Source organism: Rhinoraja longicauda, chromosome 37, assembly GCF_053455715.1.
Source record: "Rhinoraja longicauda isolate Sanriku21f chromosome 37, sRhiLon1.1, whole genome shotgun sequence".
NCBI classification, from domain to species: domain Eukaryota; kingdom Metazoa; phylum Chordata; class Chondrichthyes; order Rajiformes; family Arhynchobatidae; genus Rhinoraja; species Rhinoraja longicauda.
In genome coordinates, this window is record NC_135989.1 from 17,152,796 (window position 1) to 17,175,885 (window position 23,090).

Below are 23,090 nucleotides of genomic sequence, written 5' to 3' on the forward strand. Positions count from 1 at the left end.
ACTTTACGTCTGAAGAAGGGTCTCGATCCAAAACGTCACCCATTCCTTCTCTCCAGAGATGCTGCTGAGTTACTCCAGCATTTTGTGTCTCCCTCCTTTACGTGTTGGGGAATATGATGGAAGGAAAATAAGATCCCAGCTAAAGGATGGTTGGAAAAGAGACCTCGCGAATTGACATATATAAATTTAAGAGAGTCATAGGGAACGTAGACTTTTCCCCAGGATGTAAAAATCAAATACCAAAGGGCCTGGCTTTAAGGTGAGATGAGCAAAGTGTAAAGGATATGTACGGGTCAGGTTTTTTACTCAGAGGATGGTGTGTGCCTGGAACCCACTGCTGGGGCTGGTATTTAAGAGCCTTTTAGGTAGGCACATGCATATGCAGGGAAAGGAGAGCTATGGATTATGTGCAGGTAGATTAGAGACGGTCTTAGCATCTTGTGTAAGAAGGAACTGTAGATGCTGGTTTAAACCGCAGGTAAGACACAAAATGCTGGAGTAACTCAGCGAGCCAGGCAGCATCTCTGGAGAGAAGGAATGGGTGGCGTTTCGGGTCGAGACCCAGTCTGAAGAAACATCACCCATTCCTTCTCTCCAGATATGCTGCCAGTCCCGCTGAGTTACTCCAGCTTTTTGTGTCTATCTTCGGTCTTAGCATCATGTTTGGCACAGATATTGTGGATTGAAGGGTCTGTTCTTGTGCAATATTGATCGGTGTTCTGTGGACATGAGGCTTTGAGACTGTTATGCTACGTGATCCATATATACTTCACCGTCAACACAGGGCAGTTCTTACGATGATACATTACCATTAACGGTCTGGAGAGGGGTGAAAAATGTAACATTTTCCACAATGCATATAAATCAGTCAGTGTAATAGGACAAAGTTGTTTGTTTTTTCTTCCCCCTTTGCAATAAAAGGTAATTGATGTATTTAACAGTTTTATAAATATAGTTGAAAATGATTTTTTTAATAAGTGTGTCCAGAGCACCACCTGCGTATAACCTGATTTTAACTCACTGGAAATGATTTTCAAATAAACCATAGTGAATCATTTATTTGCTTCACTGGTGTGCATTAGTCAGTTTCTGCCAATAGAGCTCAATTTAAAGGAGCCTACTTGAATAGCCACCAAGGAGCACCACTGAGGAAACTCAACATGTACATTACAATCCGAGACAGACACAAAAAGCTGGAGTAACAGGCAGCATCTCTGGAGAGAAGGAATGGGTGACGTTTCAGGTCGAGACCCTTCTTCAGACCCAAGACCACAGGCAGTTTTGTGGACAGGTCTGGATCCAGTACCCAGTTCCTTTCTTCCATCGTTCAAGAAACACAATGCAAAACCACCAGCCTGAAGAAGCGCACAACACAAAATGTCACCTATCCATGTTCTCTAGAGATGCTGCCTGACCCGCTGAGTTACTCCAGCACTCTGTGAAACGTCACCTATCCATGTTTTCTAGAGATGCTGCCTGACCCTCTGAGTTACTCCAGCACTCTGTGAAACATCACCTATCCATGTTCTCTAGAGATGCTGCCTGACTTGCTGAGTTACTCCAGCACTCTGTGTAAACCAGCATCTGCAGTTCCTTGTGTCTGCAAACTTCCTCAGTCTTTTACGCTGATTTGAATGAATTCAGGTGAAGAAACTCCAGGCCAGAGGCTAGTATCTAATAATGACTGGCATTAAAGAGGCATCTCTTAATGACTGTGCTCCTGGAATTTCATGTTTAGGAAGGAACTGCAGATGCTGGTTTAAACTGTAGACACAAAAAGCTGGAGTAACTCAGCGGGACAGGCAACGTCTCTGGAGAGAAGGAATGGGTGAGCTTTCGGGTCTGAAGAAGGGTCTCGATCCGAAAAGTCATCCATTCCTTCTCTCCAGAGATGCTGCCTGCCCGCTGAGTTACTCCAGCTTTTTGTGTCTATCCCTGGAATTTTATTAAAGGACTTCCTGTTCCAACATTCTCATCACTGGCCTTTCCACGTCTCTTGTCTTTTACTGCACTAACTTCCATTTGCCCAGTGCAGAAAAGACCATTTGCCCATTAGTCAAATATTCTTTTTTCCGTTTCTGATATTTGTATCATTTATCTTATTTCAAACATTTATTCCTTTACAGGAACTGCATGTCATTGAGAAGATGGCTGTGGAGGCCAAGTTAATAGATATTTTTAAGGTGGAGATTGACAGATTCTTGATTAAATTGGGTGTCAGGGGCTATGGGGAGAAGGCAGGAGAATGGGGTTGAGGGAAAGTTAGATCAGCCATGATCGAATGGTGGAGTAGACCTGATGAGCCAAATGGCTTAATTGTGCTCCTGGAACTTATGAACCAGGGTCTACTGCCTGTCCTTATCTGCAGTTGAGAAGGTGGTGGTGAGCTGCTCATTTGAAGTTACTCCAACTATGCTGTGGAGTAGTGAGTTCCAGGATTTAGATACAGCAAAGATGAAGGATCAGTGATATATGTCCAAGCTACTTGGAGGGGAATCTACAGATGATGAGATATTGTTGCACCTCCCCTTCCTGGCAGTGGAAATGACAGATTTAGAAGTTTATCCAAGTAGCGCTAGCCTCTGATTTTCGTCCGCATTTGCTCACAGCGTGAAGCTGCAGATCAATCTTCATTTCTTGGTGGCATCAGGATAATCCTCAAGAGTTGGTTACTCTACCTTCAGCTCAGGAGGCTTGCTTTCGTGGTGGTGGCCAAGAGCCAAGGACTGTAATTAGAATGGAGTGCAAGGTTTAGATTGTGTAACATGAAGATGGCTACTCAAGTGAGCTGAAGCATAAGAACTATTATGGACGCGATTGGACCAGAAATCTATTTCTGCATTATATGCAATGCACCAATGCTTAAAGAAAAGATGCCACGGGGAAGGTGCCGAACTGGAAATGGCAGGTTCCTCTGGTAGATCTTTGTCTCCATCTCATGGGCAGCAAACAAATTGCTGGAAACAGCGATCAATTTGTAAGAGGGAGAAATTCACAATGTCGGTGTTAATTAATCACAGGAAGTGACAAACCCGCCTAAATTAAAGAAATCACAGGAAAATTACCTTTTTCTTGCGGAACTGACTCATTCACGCTTCTCGTGTAAGAAAATAACTGCAGATGCCGGTACAAATCGAAGGTATTTATTTCACAAAATGCTGTCTGAAATTTCAGTCTGAAGAAGGGTCAAAATTTCAGTCTGAAGAAGGGTCTCGACCTGAAATGTCACCCATTCCTTCTCTTCTGAGATGCTGTCTGACCTGCTGAGTTACTCCAGCATTTTGTGAAATAAATACATTCACACTTCTCGATGTGTTTGATATGTTTCTTTAATAATCTGAAGTCGAGCCGGTTAACTTGTCCAGCTGGTCCATAACCTTTGAAGAAAATAGGCAAATGGATAGTGAGCACTGATGAATAGCACACTTTCGACAACATGGATGTGTATCATTTATATAGCACTATAATGAGACTGTTTCTAAAACTGACACAGCCACACAAGACATCAGAATAAGCTGTCAAAATCCTAATCGTTTTAAAGAAAGACGAAGAGGTACAAAGGGGCAGCATAGTGGCGCAGCGGTAGAGTTGCTGCCTTTATGCACGGGTATTTAGAATTTAGAAGACTGAGGGGGGATCTTATTGAAACATATAAAATTCTTAAGGGGTTGGAGAGGCTAGATGTGGGAAGATTGTTCCCGATGTTGGGGAAGTCCAGAACCAGGGGTCACAGCTTAAGGATAAGGGGGAAGTCTTTTACGGCCGAGATGAGAAAACATTTCTTCACACAGAGTGGTGAGTCTGTGGAATTCTCTGCCACAGAAGGTAGTTGAGGCCAGTTCATTGGCTATATTTAAGAGGGAGTTAGATGTGGCCCTTGTGGCTAAAGGGATCAGGGGGTATGGAGAGAAGGCAGGTACAGGTTACTGAGCTGGATGATCAGCCATGATCATTGAATGGCGGTGCAGCCTCGAAGGGCTGAATGGCCTACTCCTGCACCTATTTTCTATGTTTCTATGTATGTATGGTCTGTATGCTTCCATACTGAATGTTAATGAGGTTCGCTCCTGACTACAAATGCTGTCTGTACGGAGTTTGTACGTTCTCCCCGTGACCGCTTGGGTTTTCTCTGGGTGCTCCCGTTTCCTCTCCAACACCACATACAGGTTTGTGTGCGGGGATCGATGGGCGGCGCGGACCAGGTGGGCCGAAGGGCCTGTTTCTGCGCTGTATCTCTAAATCTAAAAAAAAAAATCTCTGGGTGAAAATGTTTTTCCTCATCTCAGTCCTGAATGGCCGACCCCTTCTTCTTAAACTGTGGCCCCTAGTTTTGGACTCCCCCAACATCGGAGACATTTTTCAAGTTTAAGATAACAGGGTGACATTTGAAGAAAGGGTATTGAGTCATTAATCAGACCAAACACGCGGACAGAAATCTTATGATTCAATATTTACACATGATGGGAGGACCTACTCGCATAGTAATGGCGATAAACAAATAGAGGTAGAGAGGTATGAGCAGCTTCTCATTAGCTCTGAATGTTAGTTCCACTCCCATTGGAGCTGAGGTGCAGCATTGTGCAAAAAATGATTGGGTTTAGGGCAACAGTGTGACGTTGTTCGTGCTGGTATTCACCAAGTAAATGTAAGATGCTCAGATGGATTTGAGATTTGAGATTTGCTCCGCAGACCCTTCAAGTTGACAGTCAAAGGCCACAGTGTGGTTGATAAAACAAATCGCAGATGGTGCAGATCTCTGCATTTCTCTCAGAGTTGGTGTGCAGTGACGATCAAGTCCATGTGACTCCAGATAGATGGAACTGTTCTGTGATTCAGGGTAGACACAAGATGCTGGAGTAACTCAATGGGTCAGCAGAGGGAGCTGTCACAGCTGGCATTTTACATGCGGGTTACTAAGATTTAAGGTCTTGAATTTTATATTGTGGAGTGGATATTACCTGTGCAAAATTTATTTTAACATGATGTAGATTGACTTGTCAGAGCAATGTCTTGATCCAGTGGCAAACAACCCAAATAACTGGAGGCCAGGCCACACAGTGTTGGTGTTAATGCTCAGTAGGTCAAACTGCAGTAAGGTGATGTTGCTTGTGTATGCAAATCCCCCCAAAAGCCATGGAGGAGGGGAGGGGGGCAGGAGGGGCGGGGGGTCGGGGGGACGATAGGGTGCTACACCAATGCAGGAGAGGTTTGGGCCCAACGGGTTCACTTGGTGTAGTATCCCTCTAAAGCTTTAGTATCCATGTACCTATCCGAGTGTCTTTCAAATGCTGTTTATAGTACCTGCCTCAGCTACCTCCACTTGCAGCCCATTCCATATACTTGCCATTCTCTGAGTGAGACTTCTCCCAATAAAACTGTTTACTTTTGCAGAAAAAGTAGATAATCATAACAAAGGGATTATATGCGTAAACTCAATCTCAGTCATTTACATCAATGTGGTCAACAGGCTGGTTGACATCACCCAGTCAACTCCATTCTTGCTGGGAATAGTGTAATCGCTACATGCAGGTTTAAAAAACAAAGGTAGGAAGGAACTACAGATGCTGGTTTAAACCGTAGACACAAAATACTGGAATAACTCAGTGGGACAGGCAACATCTCTGGAGAGAAGGAATGGGTAGGGGTGTCAACTATCTCACTCCCATATACGGGACAAGGTGATATCACCACCCCGCGCCCCACGTGACCTCACCCAGCCAGCGGCCACGTGCTCCCGCTCCACCAATGGTGGCCGCCCGTACCGGGAGGTGGGTTGCTACGCAACCTCCGTAAGGCAGCGCCGGGGCCTCCGGACCTACACTGTCCGAACTTACACTGTCTAAACCTACACGGTCCAGAAGGTAGACACAGGTTTTAACCAGCATCTGCAGTTTTTTTCCTACTACACTGTCTGGACCTACAGTGTCCGGGCCTACAGCGCCCCCCCCCGGGCCTAATACGGGCAAGGGCGGTCAATTTAGCCCAAAATACGGGATGTCCCGGCTAATACGGGACAGTTGGCAACCCTACGAATGGGTGATGTTTCGGGTCGACACCTCGAAGAAGCATTTTGTGTTTAAAAAACAAAGGGACAAGTTGTGGGCAGGGCTCGATTTGGAACAGGACTATTTGTGATACAGCCTATGTCTTTTTAATGGCCTTCAATCCCCAGGCCCAAAACATTTTAGTTCTCTTGCACGTATTTATACTACTGTCTTTTGTATTTTTTTAATAACTTAACCCATGTCTCTCAAACACATTGCAAACAAATTCAATGTTAATTACAAATTTTAATGATATTTTTAATGCAGTTAGTGCTCGTTAAGTTAGTTATTAGAGCCGGGGAATAGGATGCTTTTATTATTTCAGGCACCTATTGCCAGCATGGAGCAATTACAAAGCAAGTACCACAATGCTACCTCCAACAGTGAGGAAAGGACGATTTGCATTTATATAATGCCTTTCATGACCTCAGGATACCCCAAAGTACTTTGCAGCCAATTTTAACACAGCAAGGTCCCACAAACAACAATCAACAAAATTACCACTGGCTTTTATGATGTGGGATGAGGTATAAAAATTGATCAGGACAGCAAGAAGGAATCTCTAGTTCTTCTCCAAAATAATACCATGGGATCTCTTATATACACCTGAGAGGGCAGACAAATTAACGTCACGCCTGAAGGATGGGAGCTGTTTCTGTGCAGCACTCCCTCAGTGCTGAGTGACAACTATCAGGCTCTATTATGGACTCCAATCTCTGAAATGAAACTCGAAGCCACAACGTCTGATTCAGCTCTGAGTACCCCCCACTGAACAGTGCCTCAAGATTAGGGTTGCCTACTGTCCTATATTGGCCTGGACATCCCGTATTCTGGGCTAAATTAGGGACTGCCCTTGACCCGTATTAGGCCCGGGGGGGGGGGGGGGGGGGGGGGGAAACGCTGTTGGCCCTGACGCTGTAGGCCCCGACAGTTTAGGTCCCGACACTCTAGGTTACCGACATTTTAGCTCCGGACAGTCTAGGTCCAGTGGCCCGGCGCCACCTAATGGAGATTGCGTAACAACCCGCCTCCCGGCCTGGGCGGCCGCCATTGGAACAGGAGCACGTGGCCGCTGGCTTGGTGAGGTCACGTGGGACGCGGGGCGGTGACGTCACCTTGTCCCATATTTGGGAGCGAGATAGTTGGCAACCCTACCCAAGATGCATAGAATATACTTCACTGCAGATTTTCTTTCACTTTTCGTGCTGTCTATTTTGTGGCTACTCCCAGTAAAAGTGTCTGTTTGGTACGCTGTTTGGTACGTGTGTCATAGGTTATGGGGAGAAGGCAGGAGAATGGGGATAGGATGGATAGAGCGATCAGCCATGATTGTATGACGGAATAGATGTGAAGGGCCGAATGCCCTAATTTTGCTCCTATCACTTAGGATCTTATGACTTATGATGCTCACCAGAAACTACACTGTGAGCTCCTAATAAAAAGCCTTTCAGCCAGCAGTCTGAGATAGATTTCAAACAGAGATCAGAGATCAAGACTGTCAAGAGTGTTTTGTTTTCATATGTCCCAGATAGAACAATTTTTACTTGCAGCGACACAACAGAATATGTAAACAATAGAGAAAAAAAGTTCAGTGTGTCTATATATACACATACCGACATATATTCAGATTATATATATATATATATATGTGTGTGTATGTGTATGTGTGTGTGTGTGCGTGTGTGTATATAACATATATATATGTTATATATATATGTAACTCAGCAGGTCAGGCAGCATCTCAGGAGAGAAGGAATGGGTGACGTTTCAGGTCGAGACCCTTCTTCAGACTGATATATATACATATATACACACACACACACACACATTAAAAACAAACAATAATAATAATAGTCTAGGTAGTTCAGAGCTTATTTGAGGTTGTAGTGTTTAATAGCCTGATGGCTGTAGGGAAGAAGCTGTTCCTGAACCTGGATGTTACAGTTTTCAGGCCCCTGTACCTTCTTCCCGATGGCAGGGGTGAAATGAGAGGGTGGCCAGTGTGTGTCTCTGATGATGCTGGCTGCCTTTTTGTAATCCTCCTGCATTGATGGCAGCTACACTAATTTGAACACTTACTGTTAAAGAGCCCAAAGCACATTTGATTAAGGAACAGAGAAGGACTGATGTGGCGAAGGCAGATAACATGAAAGCATGTAGCAGAAAGCTTTTGAAGATATCAATATGAAAAATAAAGGAATCAAATGGAAGTTTATTTTGATGGGTTGAATTGAAGTTAACATTGAGGCAGGAAGCCTTAAGGAGTGTAAACACCAACACAGGACGCTCAGAATGAACAGCTTTCATCTCAACTATAACTCATCGTTAGAGAGATTGAAAGAGGCAGCAGCACTGCAAAAATTGCACCTCATGATGAAAATTACCTTGTAATTGTGTCAGTTTCACAAATGGCTTTAATTGTCATTAAAATTTATGGAAAGAGCATTAGGGAAGAAGGGAATTCAGTAGAAACTATAGCAAAATAAAAGCTATAGTTCATTTACATTCCTGAGACTGCAGCAGAAAAATGCAGGCCACTGCTCCAAGATTGCTGGACTGCAGGATGGGCATCTTTTAGCATCAAGCCCTCGGGTGGACATTATTGATCCTCTGGCATCTTTTGAAGAACAATCAAGTTTATTGTCATATGCACCAGTACGGTGAAGTACAGACTGAGGTACAAGTGTGGACTAGCATAAGAAGTATGGGCACAGTGGTAGAGTTGGTGCCTTACAGCACCAGCGACCCGGATTCAATCATGACTACGAGTGTTGTTTAGACGGAGAATGTACGTTCTCCCTGTGACACCATGGGTTTTCTCCGGGTGCTCTGGTTTCCTTCCACATTCCAAAGACGTACAGGTCTGTAGGTTAAATAGCTTTGGTAAGAATTTTAAATTGTCCCCAGTGTGTAGGGTAGTGCTCGAGTACGTGGATCGCTGGTCGGTGGGCCAAAGGGCCTTTTTCCGCGCTGTATCTCTAAAATATACTGAAGTACGAGTCTCTGCATTCGTGGCTGCTGAATATCAGACAACACACAAAAACATAAATTATATTTAAAATTACACATAAATTCTGCACCACAGTCAAAAGGAAAATAAAGACTGTTCACAAACAAGACACTATTGCAAAAACAATTTTAAAAATACAAGTCCACAGTAGGTGTGTTCCATTTAGGGTTGTCAACTGGACATCCCGTATTTTGGGCTAAATTGGTTTGTCCGGTACGGGACCGCCCTTGTCTCGTATTAGGCCCAGGGGGGCGCAGTAGGCCCGGACGCTGTAGGTCCCGACGCTGTAGGTCCCGACAGTTTAGATCCCAACAGTTTAGATCCCGACACTCTAGGTTTTCGACACTCTAGGTTTCCGCAATTTTAGCTCCGGATAGTCTAGGTTCGGAGGCCTGGGCGCCGCCTAACGGAGGTTGCGTGGCAACCCGCCTCCCGGCCCGGGCGGCCGCCACTGGTGGAGCGGGAGCTCGTAGCCGCTGGCTGGGTGAGGTCACGTGGGGCGCGGGGTGGTGACGTCACCTTGTCCCGAATTTGGGAGCGAGATAGTTGGCAACCTTAGTTCCATTACTGAGGTAGAATTAAGGTTGTTCAAGGTTGTTCAAAAACCTGATAGCTTTAATAAAGAGCTGTTCCTTTTGCTGGTGGTGTGGCTTTTCAGGCTTTTGTACCTCGGGCTCGATAGTTGGAGAGAGAAGAGGGACTTACCTAGATAGCGGGCATCCTTGAAGATAAATGCTGCCTTCTTGAGGTACTGCCTCATGTGGATACTCCCAATAGCGGGAAGGGCTGTGTCTGTGATAGATTGGGCTGAGTCCCCCATTCCCTGCAGCCTCGTGTCTTCCTGTGCATTGGGCACGCCCTACTAGGCCATGATTCAACCAGCCAGGATACTTTCTATGGTGCAATAATAGAAGTTTTTCAGGGACTGCTCAAATTCTTTGAACTTCTATGAAAGTAGATGGGCAGGCTTTGTGATTACATTTACATGTTGGACATTTGAAGCAGCTAACTCTCGACCCACCGCCACCCCAATGACAACTGGCACGTGATCGCCCAACTTTCCCCTTTGAAGTTTCCAAGGTGTTGGTGACATTGAGCAAGAGGTGTTGTTGTGGCACTCCTCAACCAGATGTTCTATCTCTCTCCTGTATGCAGAATCATCACTACCCATGATTTTGGCAACAATGGGTTTGATTTAGTTTAGTTTACTTTAGAGATACAGCATGGAAATTGGCCCTTTGACCCATGCCGACCAGCGATCCCTGTGCACTAGCACTATCGTACACACTAGGGGCAATTTACAACTTTTACGAAGCCAATTAACCTACAAATATGTGCCATTTTGGAGTGTGGGAGGAAACCGGAGCACCTGGAAAAAATCCACGCAGTCACAGGGAGAACGTACAAACTCCGTGCAGATAGCACCCATAGTCAGGATCGAACCCGGGTGCCTGGCTCTGTAAGGTAGCAACTCTACCGCTGTGCCACTGTGCAGCGTCATCAGTGAATTTATAGAAGACATTGGTGCTGTGCTCAGCCACACCCATCGGTATAGAGTAGAGCAGGAGGCTAAGCCCACAACCTTAAAGTGCACCCGTTTTGATGGTCAGTGAGGAGGAAATGTTATTACTGATCCACACTGATTGAGGTCTACCAGCGAGGAAGGATGCAGTTGCAAAGGAAGAGTACAGAGATCTAGCTTGGTAATGTGTTTTGAAGGGATGATAATTTTGAATGCTGAGCTGTAATCGATGGACACCAACCTGATGTTTTGGTCTAGAGCAGAGTGGAGAACCGCTGAGAGAGCACTGAGTTGACCAGATGATCAAAACAGAAGGGGTTTCCTATGAGTCTCCGCCAATATTTATCGCTCAACTAGATTACCTGGTAATCAATTTCATTGTTGTTTATGGAAACTATAAAGCTCTAAGTTGTCTGAGACATATAGTGAAAGGATTGAATAAATACATGTGTGTGCTTTCTTTTTTCTAATAATTTATTTAATTCCCTTTCAAATAACGTTACAAGCTATGTTTTGTTATCTCTGTGGGGGAAAAAATCCTTGGACATTTTGCTTTTTATTTTCAAATAATTCCTTAGTTCACATCTCTTGATGTAGATTCAATTGAAATGAACTGACAGAATTAACCCTGTCAAAGTCATTATTGAATAGGACAACTTTTCCAATTGTACAGATCAGAGCTAAAGAAATATATTTGTTTTGGTGTGCTTGCTTTTGGTGATATTGTAGTGTATTCAGAAGAATGGTAAGAGCATAGGATTGTGGTTTAGGGAGATGATAATGAAGATGAATGCAAAACAGATAATGTAGAATGTGTGCAAGGTGATATACAATGCATGCTTCTATAAATATGTAGAGATGATGCAAGGCTGTGGTGTAGATATGTATGGGGTAACGGAGACTGATACTATAGGCTCCATGTCTGGCACTACAACATGGAGAAAGGAGAGATGTTAGAGATAGTCCAAGTGAATTTACGGGCAGGATGGAAGTTAGCGGAAAGCAACATGTTTTGCACAGGTGCAGTTGTTAATATCGCTGAGAAAGAGTTGAGGAATGGTGCTGCTGTACGTTTTGAATAAGGACTGAATGACATAACCAACAAAAAGGCAGGCGTAGTTGCGGCCCATGGCTACATCTTTGACTTGAAGGAAATGAGAGGAGTCAAAAGAGAGGTTTGTTGAGGGTGAGGACTAGTTCCACCAATGCAGGAAAGTGTTAGTAGAGGGGACTGGTTTTGTCTCTTTTCAAGGAAGTACCGGTGGGGCCCAGAGACCTGCCTGGTTGGGAATGGAGGTGCAAAGGAACTGGATGTTCATAGTAAAAATGAGGTGGAAGTGAAAGTTATTGAAAAATTGAAGATTGTGTGAGGCGTCTCAATATGGTCAGAACCGGCTGGACAAGGATGAATAAGATTGATACGAGGTATTAGGAGATGAGTTTGTTGGGACAGGAGCAGGTCGAAACAATGGATGCCCAATTAGTTGATTTTTATGTGGACTTGTACTATTTCTGACACCTCTCTCCCCTTTCTCAATCTACATTGCCCTCCATAATGCTTGGGACAAAGACCCATCATTTATTTATTTGCCTCTGTACTCCACAATTTGAGATTTGTAATAGAAAAAAATCACATGTGGTTAATTAGTGCACATTGTCAGATTTTAATAAAGGCCATTTTTATACATTTTGGTTTCACCATGTAGAAATTACAGCAATGGTTATACATAGTCCCACCATTTCAGGGCACCATAATGTTTGGGACACGTAGCTTCACAGGCGTTTGTAATTGCTCAGGTGTGTTTAATTGCCTCCTTAATGCAGGTATAAGAGAGCTCTCAGGACCTAGTCTTTCCATCATCTTTGGAAACTTTTATTGCTGTTTATCAACATGAGGACCAAAGTTGTGCCAATGAAAGTCAAAGAAGCCATTATGAGACTGAGAAACAAGACTAAAACTGTTAGAGACATCAGCCAAACCTTAGGCGTACCAAAATCAACTGTTTGGAACATCATTAAGAAGAACGAGAGCACTGGTGAGCTTACTAATCGTAAAGGGACTGACAGGCCAAGAAAGACCTCCACAGCTCCACAGCTGAAGAATTCTCTCTATAATAAAGAAAAATCCCCAAACACCTGTCCGACAGATCAGAAACACTCTTCAGGAGTCAGGTGTGGATCAAAGTCCGATCAAAGATAGTTCAAGGGTCACCAAAGAGGTAGATGGTAGATAGACACAAAATGCTGGTTTTTGAGTAAATCAGCGGGTTATCCAGCATCTCTGGAGATAAGGAATGGGTGATGTTTCGGGTCGAGACCCTTCTTCAGACCCTGAAGTCACCCATTCCTTCTCTCCAGAGATGTTGCCCGTCCCGCTGAGTTACTCCAGCATTTTGTGTCTATAACCATATAACATTTTAGTCTATCTTCGATGTAAAGCAGCATCTGCAGTCCCTTACATAGATACATAGACAATAGGTGCAGGAGTAGGCCATTCAGCCCATCCAGTGAATTGGCCTCCACTGCGTTCTGTGGCAGAGAATTCCACAGATTCACATCTCTCGGGGTGAAAAAGTTTTTCCTTGTCTCTGTCCTAAATGGCCTACCCCTTATTCTTAAACTGTGTGACCCCTGGTTCTGGATTCCCCTAACTTGGGGGACATTTTTCCTGCATCTACTCTGTCCAATGCTATTCACATACTGTCCTCCTATTCACATACAAAGCCCTAAACGGGCTTGCCCCCCACTATATCAAAAATCTTCTAACCCACCACTCCATCTCCAGGTCCCTCAGGTCAGCCGACTTGGGGCTACTGACTATCCCGCGGTCTAGGCTTAAGCGCAGGGGTTTTGCGGTTGCAGCTCCTAGACTGTGGAATAGCATCCCTCTCCCCGTCAGAACTGCCCCCTCCATCGACTCCTTTAAGTCCAGGCTCAAAACCTATTTCTAATCCCTAGCGTTTGAGGCCCTCTGAGCCAGCACCGCCATTCAATGTTATCATGGCTGATCATTCTCAATCAGTACCCCGTTCCTGCCTTCTCCCCTGACTCTGCTATCCTTAAGAGTTCTATCCAGCTCTCTCTTGAATGCATTCAGAGAATTGGCCTCCACTGCCTTCTGAGGCAGAGAATTCCACAGATTCACAACTCTCTGACTGAAAATGTTTTTCCTCATCTCAGTTCTAAATGGCCTACCTCTTATTCTTAAACTATGGCCCCTTGTTGTGGACTCCCCCAACATTGGGAACATGTTTCCTGCCTCTAACGTGTCCAACCCCTTAATAATCTTATACGTTTCGATAAGATCTCCTCTCATCCTTCTAAATTCCAGTGTATACAAGCCTAGTCGCTCCAGTCTTTCAACATATGATAGTCCCGCCATTCCGGGAATTAACCTAGTAAACCTACGCTGCACGCCCTCAATAGCAAGAATATCCTTCCTCAAATTTGGAGACCAAAACTGCACACAGTACTCCAGGTGAGGTCTCACTAGGGCCCTGTACAACTGCAGAAGGACCTCTTTGCTCCTATACTCAACTCCTCTTGTTATGAAGGCCAACATTCCATTGGCTTTCTTCACTGCCTGCTCTACCTGCATGCTTCCTTTCAGTGACTGATGCACTAGGACACCCAGATCTCATTGTATGTTCCCTGTTCCTAACTTAACACCATTCAGATAATACTCTGCCTTCCTATTCTTACCACCAAAGTGGATAACCTCACACTTATCCACATTAAACTGCATCTGTCATGCATCCGCCCACTCACACAACCTGTCCAAGTCACCCTGCAACCTCATAGCATCTTCCTCACAGTTCACACTACCACCCAGCTTTGTATCATCTGCAAATTTGCTAATGGTGCTTTTAATAGACAATAGACAATAGACAATAGGTGCAGGAGTAGGCCATTCAGCCCTTCGAGCCAGCACTGCCATTCAATGCGATTATGGCTGATCACTCTCAATCAGTACCCCGTTCCTGCCCCATTAATCCCTTAATCCAAGTCATTAATGTATATTGTAAATAGCTGCGGTCCCAGCACCGAGCCTTGCGGTACCCCACTAGTTACTGCCTGCCATTCTGAAAGAGACCCATTTATCCCCACTCTTTGCTTTCTGTCTGTCAACCAATTGTCTATCCATGTCAGTACCCTACCCCCAATACCATGTGCTCTAATTTTGCCCACTAATCTCCTATGTGGAACCTTGTGCCAAAGTGCTGACCTGCTGAGTTACTCCAGCATTTTGTGAATAAGAATGTTATATGTTTCTCTCAGATCTCCTCTCATCCTTCTAAATTCCAGTGAACACAAGCCCCAGTCGACCCATCATATGATATGACAGTCCCGCCATTAACCTGGAGAGCCTTGGGGGGGGGGGAGGGCTGCACTCCCTCAATAGCAAGAATGTCCTCCCTCAAACTCCAGGAGGAATGGTGGAACATCTGCTCTCAGTAGTCCAGCACTGCTCTTCCAACCCTCGCCCCCCTCACGGACCTGACTCCCGCCGCCATCCGCACCGACTTTTCCCCGTCATCGCCGTCGATCGGTCGCCGCCAAAGTTACTAGAGCGGAGCAAGATGGACCACTCCGTCGAAAATCATGTCGTAGTACGCAAGGGAGCCATTTTAGTAAGCAAAACCCGCCGTCCGCTCTGCCTCTCGCAGTGTTTTGGGGGGAAACAGTATGGGTGATGACACCATTAAAATGCAGAATATATCTCATCGATCAACTCACAGATTTCCGTTATTTTTTTCTTTTTAAATGTTCCTGCCTACTAAAATGGCGCCCGGACCTACCGCGCGTGTCAATAAAGTTGGGAGGGGGGGGTCCGCTCTCGCGAGGCCGATGACGCCGGTATAAAGGCGCGCGTTGGCGGGAGGCGCGCAGTGTGAAGGGAGGCGGCCGGCGGAGGCAAGCGGGAGCTCGGCGCTTGCCTGCGGCCACGGAGCGCGGGCCCCCCAGTGGAAACAGGCAGATAACCGCCCCTTTCCACCACACAAACACCCCCCCCCCCCCTTCCTCCCTCCATCCATCTCTTGCTCCCCTCACTCACAATGGCCAAAGTGCAAGTGCTGAACGTGGTGGTCCTGGACAACCCATCTCCCTTCAACAACCCCTTCCAGTTTGAGATCACCTTCGAGTGCATCGAGGACCTGCCGGACGGTGAGGGCCCGGGCGACAATTGGCGCCTTTGTGGGTGGGTTGGGGGGGGGGGGGGGGGGGGTTGATCAATGGAGACCGGGTTGTCAATCTGTCGTTATGGCGCGCCTCGGGCCACAGCGACCACTTGCCCACTTTGTGCATCGTCCATCTACTTATTGTTCTGTTTTGTTCTTTTTTTCTGCCCTGCCTCTTTTAGATCTAGAGTGGAAAATTATCTACGTGGGTTCTGCGGAGAGCGAGGAGCACGACCAGGTGCTGGACTCGGTGCTGGTGGGACCTGTCCCCGCTGGACGTCACATGTTTGTGTTTCAGGTATTGCAATGGTCGTCTGTGGTCAGGCTACAATGCACAAAATAAAAAAAACTGCATGCAAGAATGAACCCTGTCTTTGAGCATTTAGTCCATCTTTGGAATGCATAACTTTCGTTTAGAATTCGCGCCTAAAACTATTTCATTATCATTCGTGACCGCAGGTGTTCTGATCTTTTGCAGGAACTCACTGGCTTTGTGTAGTTTTGCTGTTGGTTATTGTCCTTCATCTGTTAAGACCAAGTGGACCCCTTGGGCCCAAACCTCTCCTGCATTGGTGCAGTACTCTGTCCTCCCCCCCCCCCCCCCCTCTCTCTCCTCTCCCCCTCCCCTCCTTTTAAACTTTAAAATGTGAATAACTTAAAAAATATAACACCGATTTCAACAAAACTACTTGCATTATCACTAAAGTGACAATGGTGAGTAAGGTGGGCCTAAAATTGTCGCGCTATCGTGTACCGTTTTGGCTGAAGTTCAATCACAAACAAGATAATAAACGAGAGTTTTAGTATATAGAATGTGGTGGAATCGCATTTGGTCTAAATGCATCCCAACAGTTTTATTTCATCTCTTGTTGTAGTTTAATTGTGTTATGTCATGTCACTTTTAAACTGGTGATGGTTTTGTTTAACTCTACTCCCTGGTTGACGAATTATAGAACAAGAATAATATTGTAATGTTATAGAGCAGGTAAATAAAACTACAGTATTGGATAAATTAATTGTCATGTGGAACATGCATAGGTGACATTTTGGGATTGGGATCCTTCAGTTCAGGGCCTGATCTTCTCAGTTGCTCCCTCACTTTTTGTCTTTTTATTTTTTGTAAACTAACATTTGTTTCTGTTATGCATGTAAATGGACCACAGCAAGTAAACTGAAGGCTGGAAGTTCTCTATAGGTCAGGCAGCATATGGCGAACAGATGAAAGGTTATTAGCCCAGGATCTTAACTGTTTCCCTCTCTCTCTCAAATGCTGCCTGAGCTGTGAGCTGTGTTTTTTTTTTGAAGAGCTGAATTTGCTTTTGGTTTTAGTTGACATTAATTCAGTCCTGTTTTGTGCCTGAATAATCATAATAAGATATGTTTTTAATGTTATTTCTGCTTTTGTTAACACTCAGTGGTCTATTGTGTTAAGAGTTGCTGAATAACACTGGAAGCTTTACAGTTGTGTTTGGCTATCCCTTAGATGGTAATCTAAATTAAAATTGATTTTGGACTGAGTATGTACAACTTTCAGAGCAGGCTTCCAATGTAATCAAATGTCAATTTGTTGATTTTTGCCAAAATTTGGTAATGAAAAGTTGTATGTCCTGTGGTAATTGCAAGTCAAAGGGAAACTGTAAAATTTAAAGCTTTTCTGAATAATAGCTAGTAACCTTGTTCCTTTCCCTATTTGTGCACTGGGTTGATACCAGGCAACTGGCTTCCTCTAAATACTCCAATGATACAGCTCTTGCTGCCCCACAGAGTAGAGAATTCCAAATTACCTGCCCTCTTGAGATGCTCCACTGGTAAAAACGTTTTGACATTCAAGGCTGCTTCTGGTAATCATTAAGTAAGATTAATAAATCAAACTGATTTATAATAATATCTAAAAATAGAGGCTACTTGAGTTACAAATCATCTCACTATAGAAAACTGTCTCCACCAATTTCCCCCATACATTTTTTTAAACATTTTTCAAGCTGGTAATAATATGTTCAAGCTGGTTATAATAACATGTTTTGTGTTATTAATGACTTGATATTCCATTAGACACAATGCTGGAGTAACTCGGCAGGTCAGGCAGCATTTCTGGAGAGAAGGAATGGGTGGTGTTTTGGGTCGAGACCCTTCTTCAGACTCTTATTCCATTAGTTTTATTTGGATGATGTTAGAGATTATTCTGAATTGAGCGGATTGCAGCAAGTGTATGCAGAGCAATACAACAAAAAATGAATCCTAGTGTAATCTGGAATCTGTAATGAATGAATCCTAGTGTAATCTGTATCTCAAATACAGATTTCAATGTTAATATATCACCCCTGGATGGGCACACGAGTTTGAAAAGCAGTTTCTGATCTTGTCTCTTGCATGTTAAGGCAAGGTTTGTACTGTAAAATGTTTACACTGAATTAATCTTGCTGTTCAGTATATGCAGGTCATCGGATGCATATTGTTGACATAGCGGAATTCTTATTGCACAAATTAGATGCATAGTTTCTTATCTTGGTATTGTGAGCTTTTGAATTTTAATTATTGTTAAAGTGGATTATTGAGTTAATGTGGTGCACTAACTTGTGTACTTCAATGTCCATGATTAATAGACCTAGTCTGTAGTAGTAGGTTAAGTGAACTTGCCAGTTAGTAAGCTCCAGTTCTGATATCAATGATGTTTATTGATTTAACTGCACTTTCCACTGGTTATTTTCAATTTTAAAAATGTCTCCCACATTGCCTCTGCATGCACCTTTTGGTAATTATTACAGTCATTGAAGGTGCTGCACCACTTTTCCTTGTATCTCTGTTCCTAGCAGTCCCACTTCTTCTCTAACAACATTGTTAATAGGAGCAGGGGAGACCACGGCTTTACTTAGTGCTGCTAACTTGTAATGTCTAAAATGTTGGCTGATATGCAGGCAGTGACATTTTCAACATTTGTGAACAACTTTCAGCGGTTCCTCCTGGTAGGTGACTAATTATAGCAGATAATATACAGTTAGTGCTTGTTGTTATTGATTAATACTGAATTTTCTTTTGCATTTTACCTTTTTTTTAAACACTTAGTCCAAGAAATTCTGATGTGCTGAAGCTCTCTTCCTGCAACAAAAGATTGGCTCCCATTAATTTTCTTTTTTGTTTTCCCATGGCTGATAATTTTTCTTAAGAAAGCAAGGATTTTGCTTGGTGAATGTCAATTTCCTAGAAGGATATTGAGTCTTTAAAAACCGTCAAATATTTAGCATGTTTATTACCCCCCAGGATTGAGGGTTTGGAGGTTGAGTAATTGATGGCTATACCCAAGATGACATTTTTTTGTGCATATTGGAGGATTCCAGAGCTGAACTGTTCATATTTTGCACCAAAATTGCAAACGGGAGATTGTTTTGTTTTTTTAAAAAGAGATAGAGCGCGGAAACAGGCCGTTCGGCCCACCGAGTCCACACCGCCCAGCGATCCCCGCACATTGACACTATCCTACACACCCTAGGGACAATTTTTACATTTACCCACTCAATTAACCTACATATCTGTACGTCTTTGGAGTGTGGGAGGAAACCGAAACTCTCTGAGAAAACCCACGCAGGTCACGGGAAGAACGTACAAACTCCGTACAGACGGCGCCCGTAGTCAGGATCGAACCTGAGTCTCCGGCGCTGCATTCGCTGTAAGGCAGCAACTCTACCGCTGCGCCACCGTGTTTTAAAGGCTGCAGGGGAATCATTTGTGGATATTTAAAAATATAACTGAGTTTGGGTTTGAGTCGTATTGCAATCTTGGGTCATTGTAGCAGAGTGAGTTTGGCTTTTAATATCTCTATCAAATAACTCAACATAAACATGGAGCTTGGGTTATATGTATTGTGTAGATTTCTAAATTGTACAAATAACATTGTTCCCATTTGCTTTTTCAGGCTGATGCCCCAAATGCAAGTCTTATTCCAGACGCTGACGCAGTTGGTGTGACTGTGGTGCTCATCACGTGCACGTATAGAGATCAAGAGTTTATTCGCGTCGGCTATTACGTGAATAATGAATATACTGATCCTGAATTAAAGGAGAATCCACCAATGAAACCAGACTATGCCAAAGTAAGAGCCGCGGAAATTCATTGTTTTTGTAGTTTGAAAACAAAATTGAAAGTCACTGCTTTTAAAATCAGTATACCAATAGCAAACATTTCTAGTGAATACCTTGCTAATCCTATTTGCTCTGTGGCCTACATGGCTAGAGAATAAGAACACTGAATAGGACTTGAAACTGCTAGATTTTTGAGACATTCGGACAATTTCTTTTCAGCAAGTAAAAGTCTGCTGTATGCATCCCAAAGTGCAGGATCCGTATATTCGATGCCCTATGTCTCTCGATTGCTTCATTGCCTTGCTCATTCATAGGATCATAAATGGTCATTGGGAGATTACCGTTTGGGCCATTGAATCCGTGCCAGTTCCTAGCAGAGTAATTTAAAGGTTTTCCTCCCTTGCTTGTATTTGCCCCAAACCTTCTAGAAAACAGAAAATAGGTGCAGGAGGAGGCCATTTGGCCCTTCGAGCCGCACCACTATTCATTGTGATCATGGCTGATCATCTACAATCAGTGACCCGTGCATGCCTTGAATTCTGTCCTTGATTTTTTTTTTTAAGGCAACTTCCATCTTCACATAACGTATCTAAGCAAGTTGTTAAATCTACTTTGCCTCAAGGGGAACAACCAGGCCACCTCCAGTCTTGCCTTGGAGCCTGGCCAGTATTTCAGAATAAGGAAAGGAGTCCTCCAAGACTCTACCTTTTAAAGTCATATGCAGATATAGCTCTTCACTACTTAATAGCCCATTTATTTGATGCATTTAATATAAATTGACATTGTTCCATTTAATTTTGCCAAAATAATGTGCCCTTTTCAGTGAACCCAGTTTTTGACAGTCCTGATGAAGCTTGGTCAGGGCAACTCTTCCAAAATTGGACTTTGCATTCGTAGTCCTGGAACATCTGCCCCCCCCCCCTTTTATCAATGAATACTTTTGAAGTGAGGTAGTCAGATGCATGGGAACAGGCCAACCATCAACCAAACATTACGCTAATTCTACATTTATTCTCATCAAAATCCAGATTCCACTGCTCCCTACATACTGGGGGCAATTTACAGAGGTCAATAATGAGCATCTTTGGGATGTGGGAGAAACCTGAGAACATGGAGGAAATCCATATCTCACAAATGGAAAATGTGCAAACTAGTGACTCACCTGAGTTCAGGGTTTAATCCAGATCTCTGGTGCTGTAGTTCGACCAGCTGTGCTGCTGCCATTCAATCCTTGGATCGTTTGTCTATCCAAAGGCAGACTGGACCTCCCCCCACCCTGTCTAGAAACAGTCCTGTCTAGAAACCGAGTCTTCATTTTCTTCCCTCGCTGTATCAAGTAGCACGTTTGTATTTTACCGTGGCTAACATTCATGCTTTTGCAGATGATGGCTGGGAGCACTATGGCATTAAAGGTGCATTTGAACACAGGCCGCTAACTTTGATAACTTTAATATGTGTGAATAGTCTAGTTATGATGTGTGCATTGGTATCACCGGCGCTGAACCTGTTTTTCTCTCCTTGCTCTCTAGCTCCAGCGAAATATTTTGGCTTCAAATCCAAGAGTTACAAGGTTCCACATCAATTGGGAAGGCGTTAGTGAAAAAATGGAAGATATTGAGAATGTTGACCCAAGTTCAAATGCAATGCTTCCTCCCACCTGTACACCCCTGAAGGGACTTGGCGCAGGAGGTGCACTGAGTATAGTTCCGGAGAATTCAATGGACTGTATGTGAAACCACCTGGTGACTGCATTGAAATGGACGATATTTTTTTACCCAGGTGTTTGTTAGCTTTTGGATTAAATTGAAAGGAGTATCTGTCCTACTTCACTATCCCAGATGGCATTAAATCAGCAAAAGGAGTGCAAGGTGTGCCAGTTCCCATTCTGGGTCCACAACAATTGCAGTGGTTATAACTGCCATCGGTGATTTATGGTGAGCTGGTTTCTTTTGCCCAAATGATGGTTGTTGGTAAAATTCAGTTGGTGTTTGTTGTAAATTAGCCAGAAATAAATGTGTAACTGCAGAACTTGTTTGTGGTTTTGTTTATGCTGTGCAAGTCCAGGACAGGTTTGGGGTAAGGGGCAGGGTTGGATAAGTCTGGTTTGTTGAATGTGTTTAATGCCTCTAAATTAGAACCAAAAGCTGGTCATTTTGAGAGCTTCAGTTACCTACTGACTAGATGAGCTATTGCCACTTTGTGGTCTCAGCAATGATACTTGGAACTATCAAAAGATGTGGAGTTGCCATATCCAACAATGCAACTCAGTGTAATATAACCTGGGAGTTTAATTTGGTTGTATGAATATCAGCTTCCCAGTGAAATTGTCTTCAGAATCTTTCTGAGGAAACTATTTTGTAACTTTTAATATGTACTTTGTAAATCGTGATCCAAACCTACTTGCATTGACTCTATTAGACGAGAGAATTAAAAATGTTTAAATTCAAAAGACAAACTTTATAAAATATTGGTTCTGAAAACTGCAACCATTTTTTTTACAAATGTTAGTGACGTAGAATTGTATTGTCTTGCTTTGCCTGAATAAAAGCACTTGTAAATGCATTTGTGTCTTTGAGGTGTACTGTGATACTCTACCTGTGTAAGGAGTTCCTTCAAAGATTCTTTATCACATTAACCCTGGTGGGAATACTGGTATTTTGGATTATTGTTTCTGTAACAAATGACATAGTAAATTAGAAACCAATTCTCTGGTGACAAGGTTCACTTTTCATTTGGTAAGTTTATTTGTATAAATCCTTATCTTTTGCAATAACTTTTTTTTAAACCTAACATTTTGACAATTGTCATTCCAAAATTCTGGGACCAGAATAGCAGCATACAAGTCTATCTAGAGCTCAATTCATTTTGTTTATTTTCACAGGTACAGTGAAGTTTTTTTTTTGCTGCATGCTATCTAGTCAGCAGAAAGACTATCTTTGATTACAATCAAGCTGTCCAGTGTATCAATAAAGGGAATAACACTTAGTGCAAGATAGTCTAATTAGAGATAGTCTGAGGGTCTCCAATGAGGTAGATGATAGCTCAGGACTGCTTTTGAGTTGGTGATGGATGTTCAGTTGCCTGATAACAGCTTGGCAGAAACTGTCCCCGAATCTAGAGGTATGCATTTTCACACTTCTATGCCTCTTACCTGATGGGAGGGGAGAAGAGGTAGTGCCTGGGGTGAGACTGGTCCTTGATTATGCTGGCAGCCTTGCTGAGGCAGCGTGAAGTGTAGATGGAGTCAATTTAAGCGAG

At 43.6% G+C, this 23,090-nt stretch overlaps 1 protein-coding gene and 1 long non-coding RNA gene across 2 annotated transcripts; one reads left to right on the forward strand and one right to left on the reverse strand.

Annotated features, from left to right (window-relative positions):
- Window positions 1-8,616: 8,616 nt before the first annotated feature.
- On the reverse strand, window positions 8,617-15,170 carry LOC144610692 (uncharacterized). Its single transcript, XR_013549445.1, has 3 exons — window positions 15,074-15,170; window positions 9,760-9,948; window positions 8,617-9,062 (listed from the first exon to the last, which is right to left on the reverse strand). It is a non-coding gene; the product is annotated as an uncharacterized LOC144610692 (long non-coding RNA).
- Window positions 15,171-15,476: 306 nt separating this feature from the next.
- On the forward strand, window positions 15,477-22,388 carry LOC144610504 (histone chaperone asf1b). The gene is made up of 4 exons (XM_078429255.1): window positions 15,477-15,742; window positions 15,939-16,054; window positions 19,667-19,843; window positions 21,362-22,388. The coding sequence occupies exons 1-4, from the start codon at window positions 15,634-15,636 to the stop codon at window positions 21,563-21,565; spliced, it is 606 nt and encodes a 201-aa protein (XP_078285381.1). The 5' UTR covers window positions 15,477-15,633; the 3' UTR covers window positions 21,566-22,388.
- Window positions 22,389-23,090: the final 702 nt, after the last annotated feature.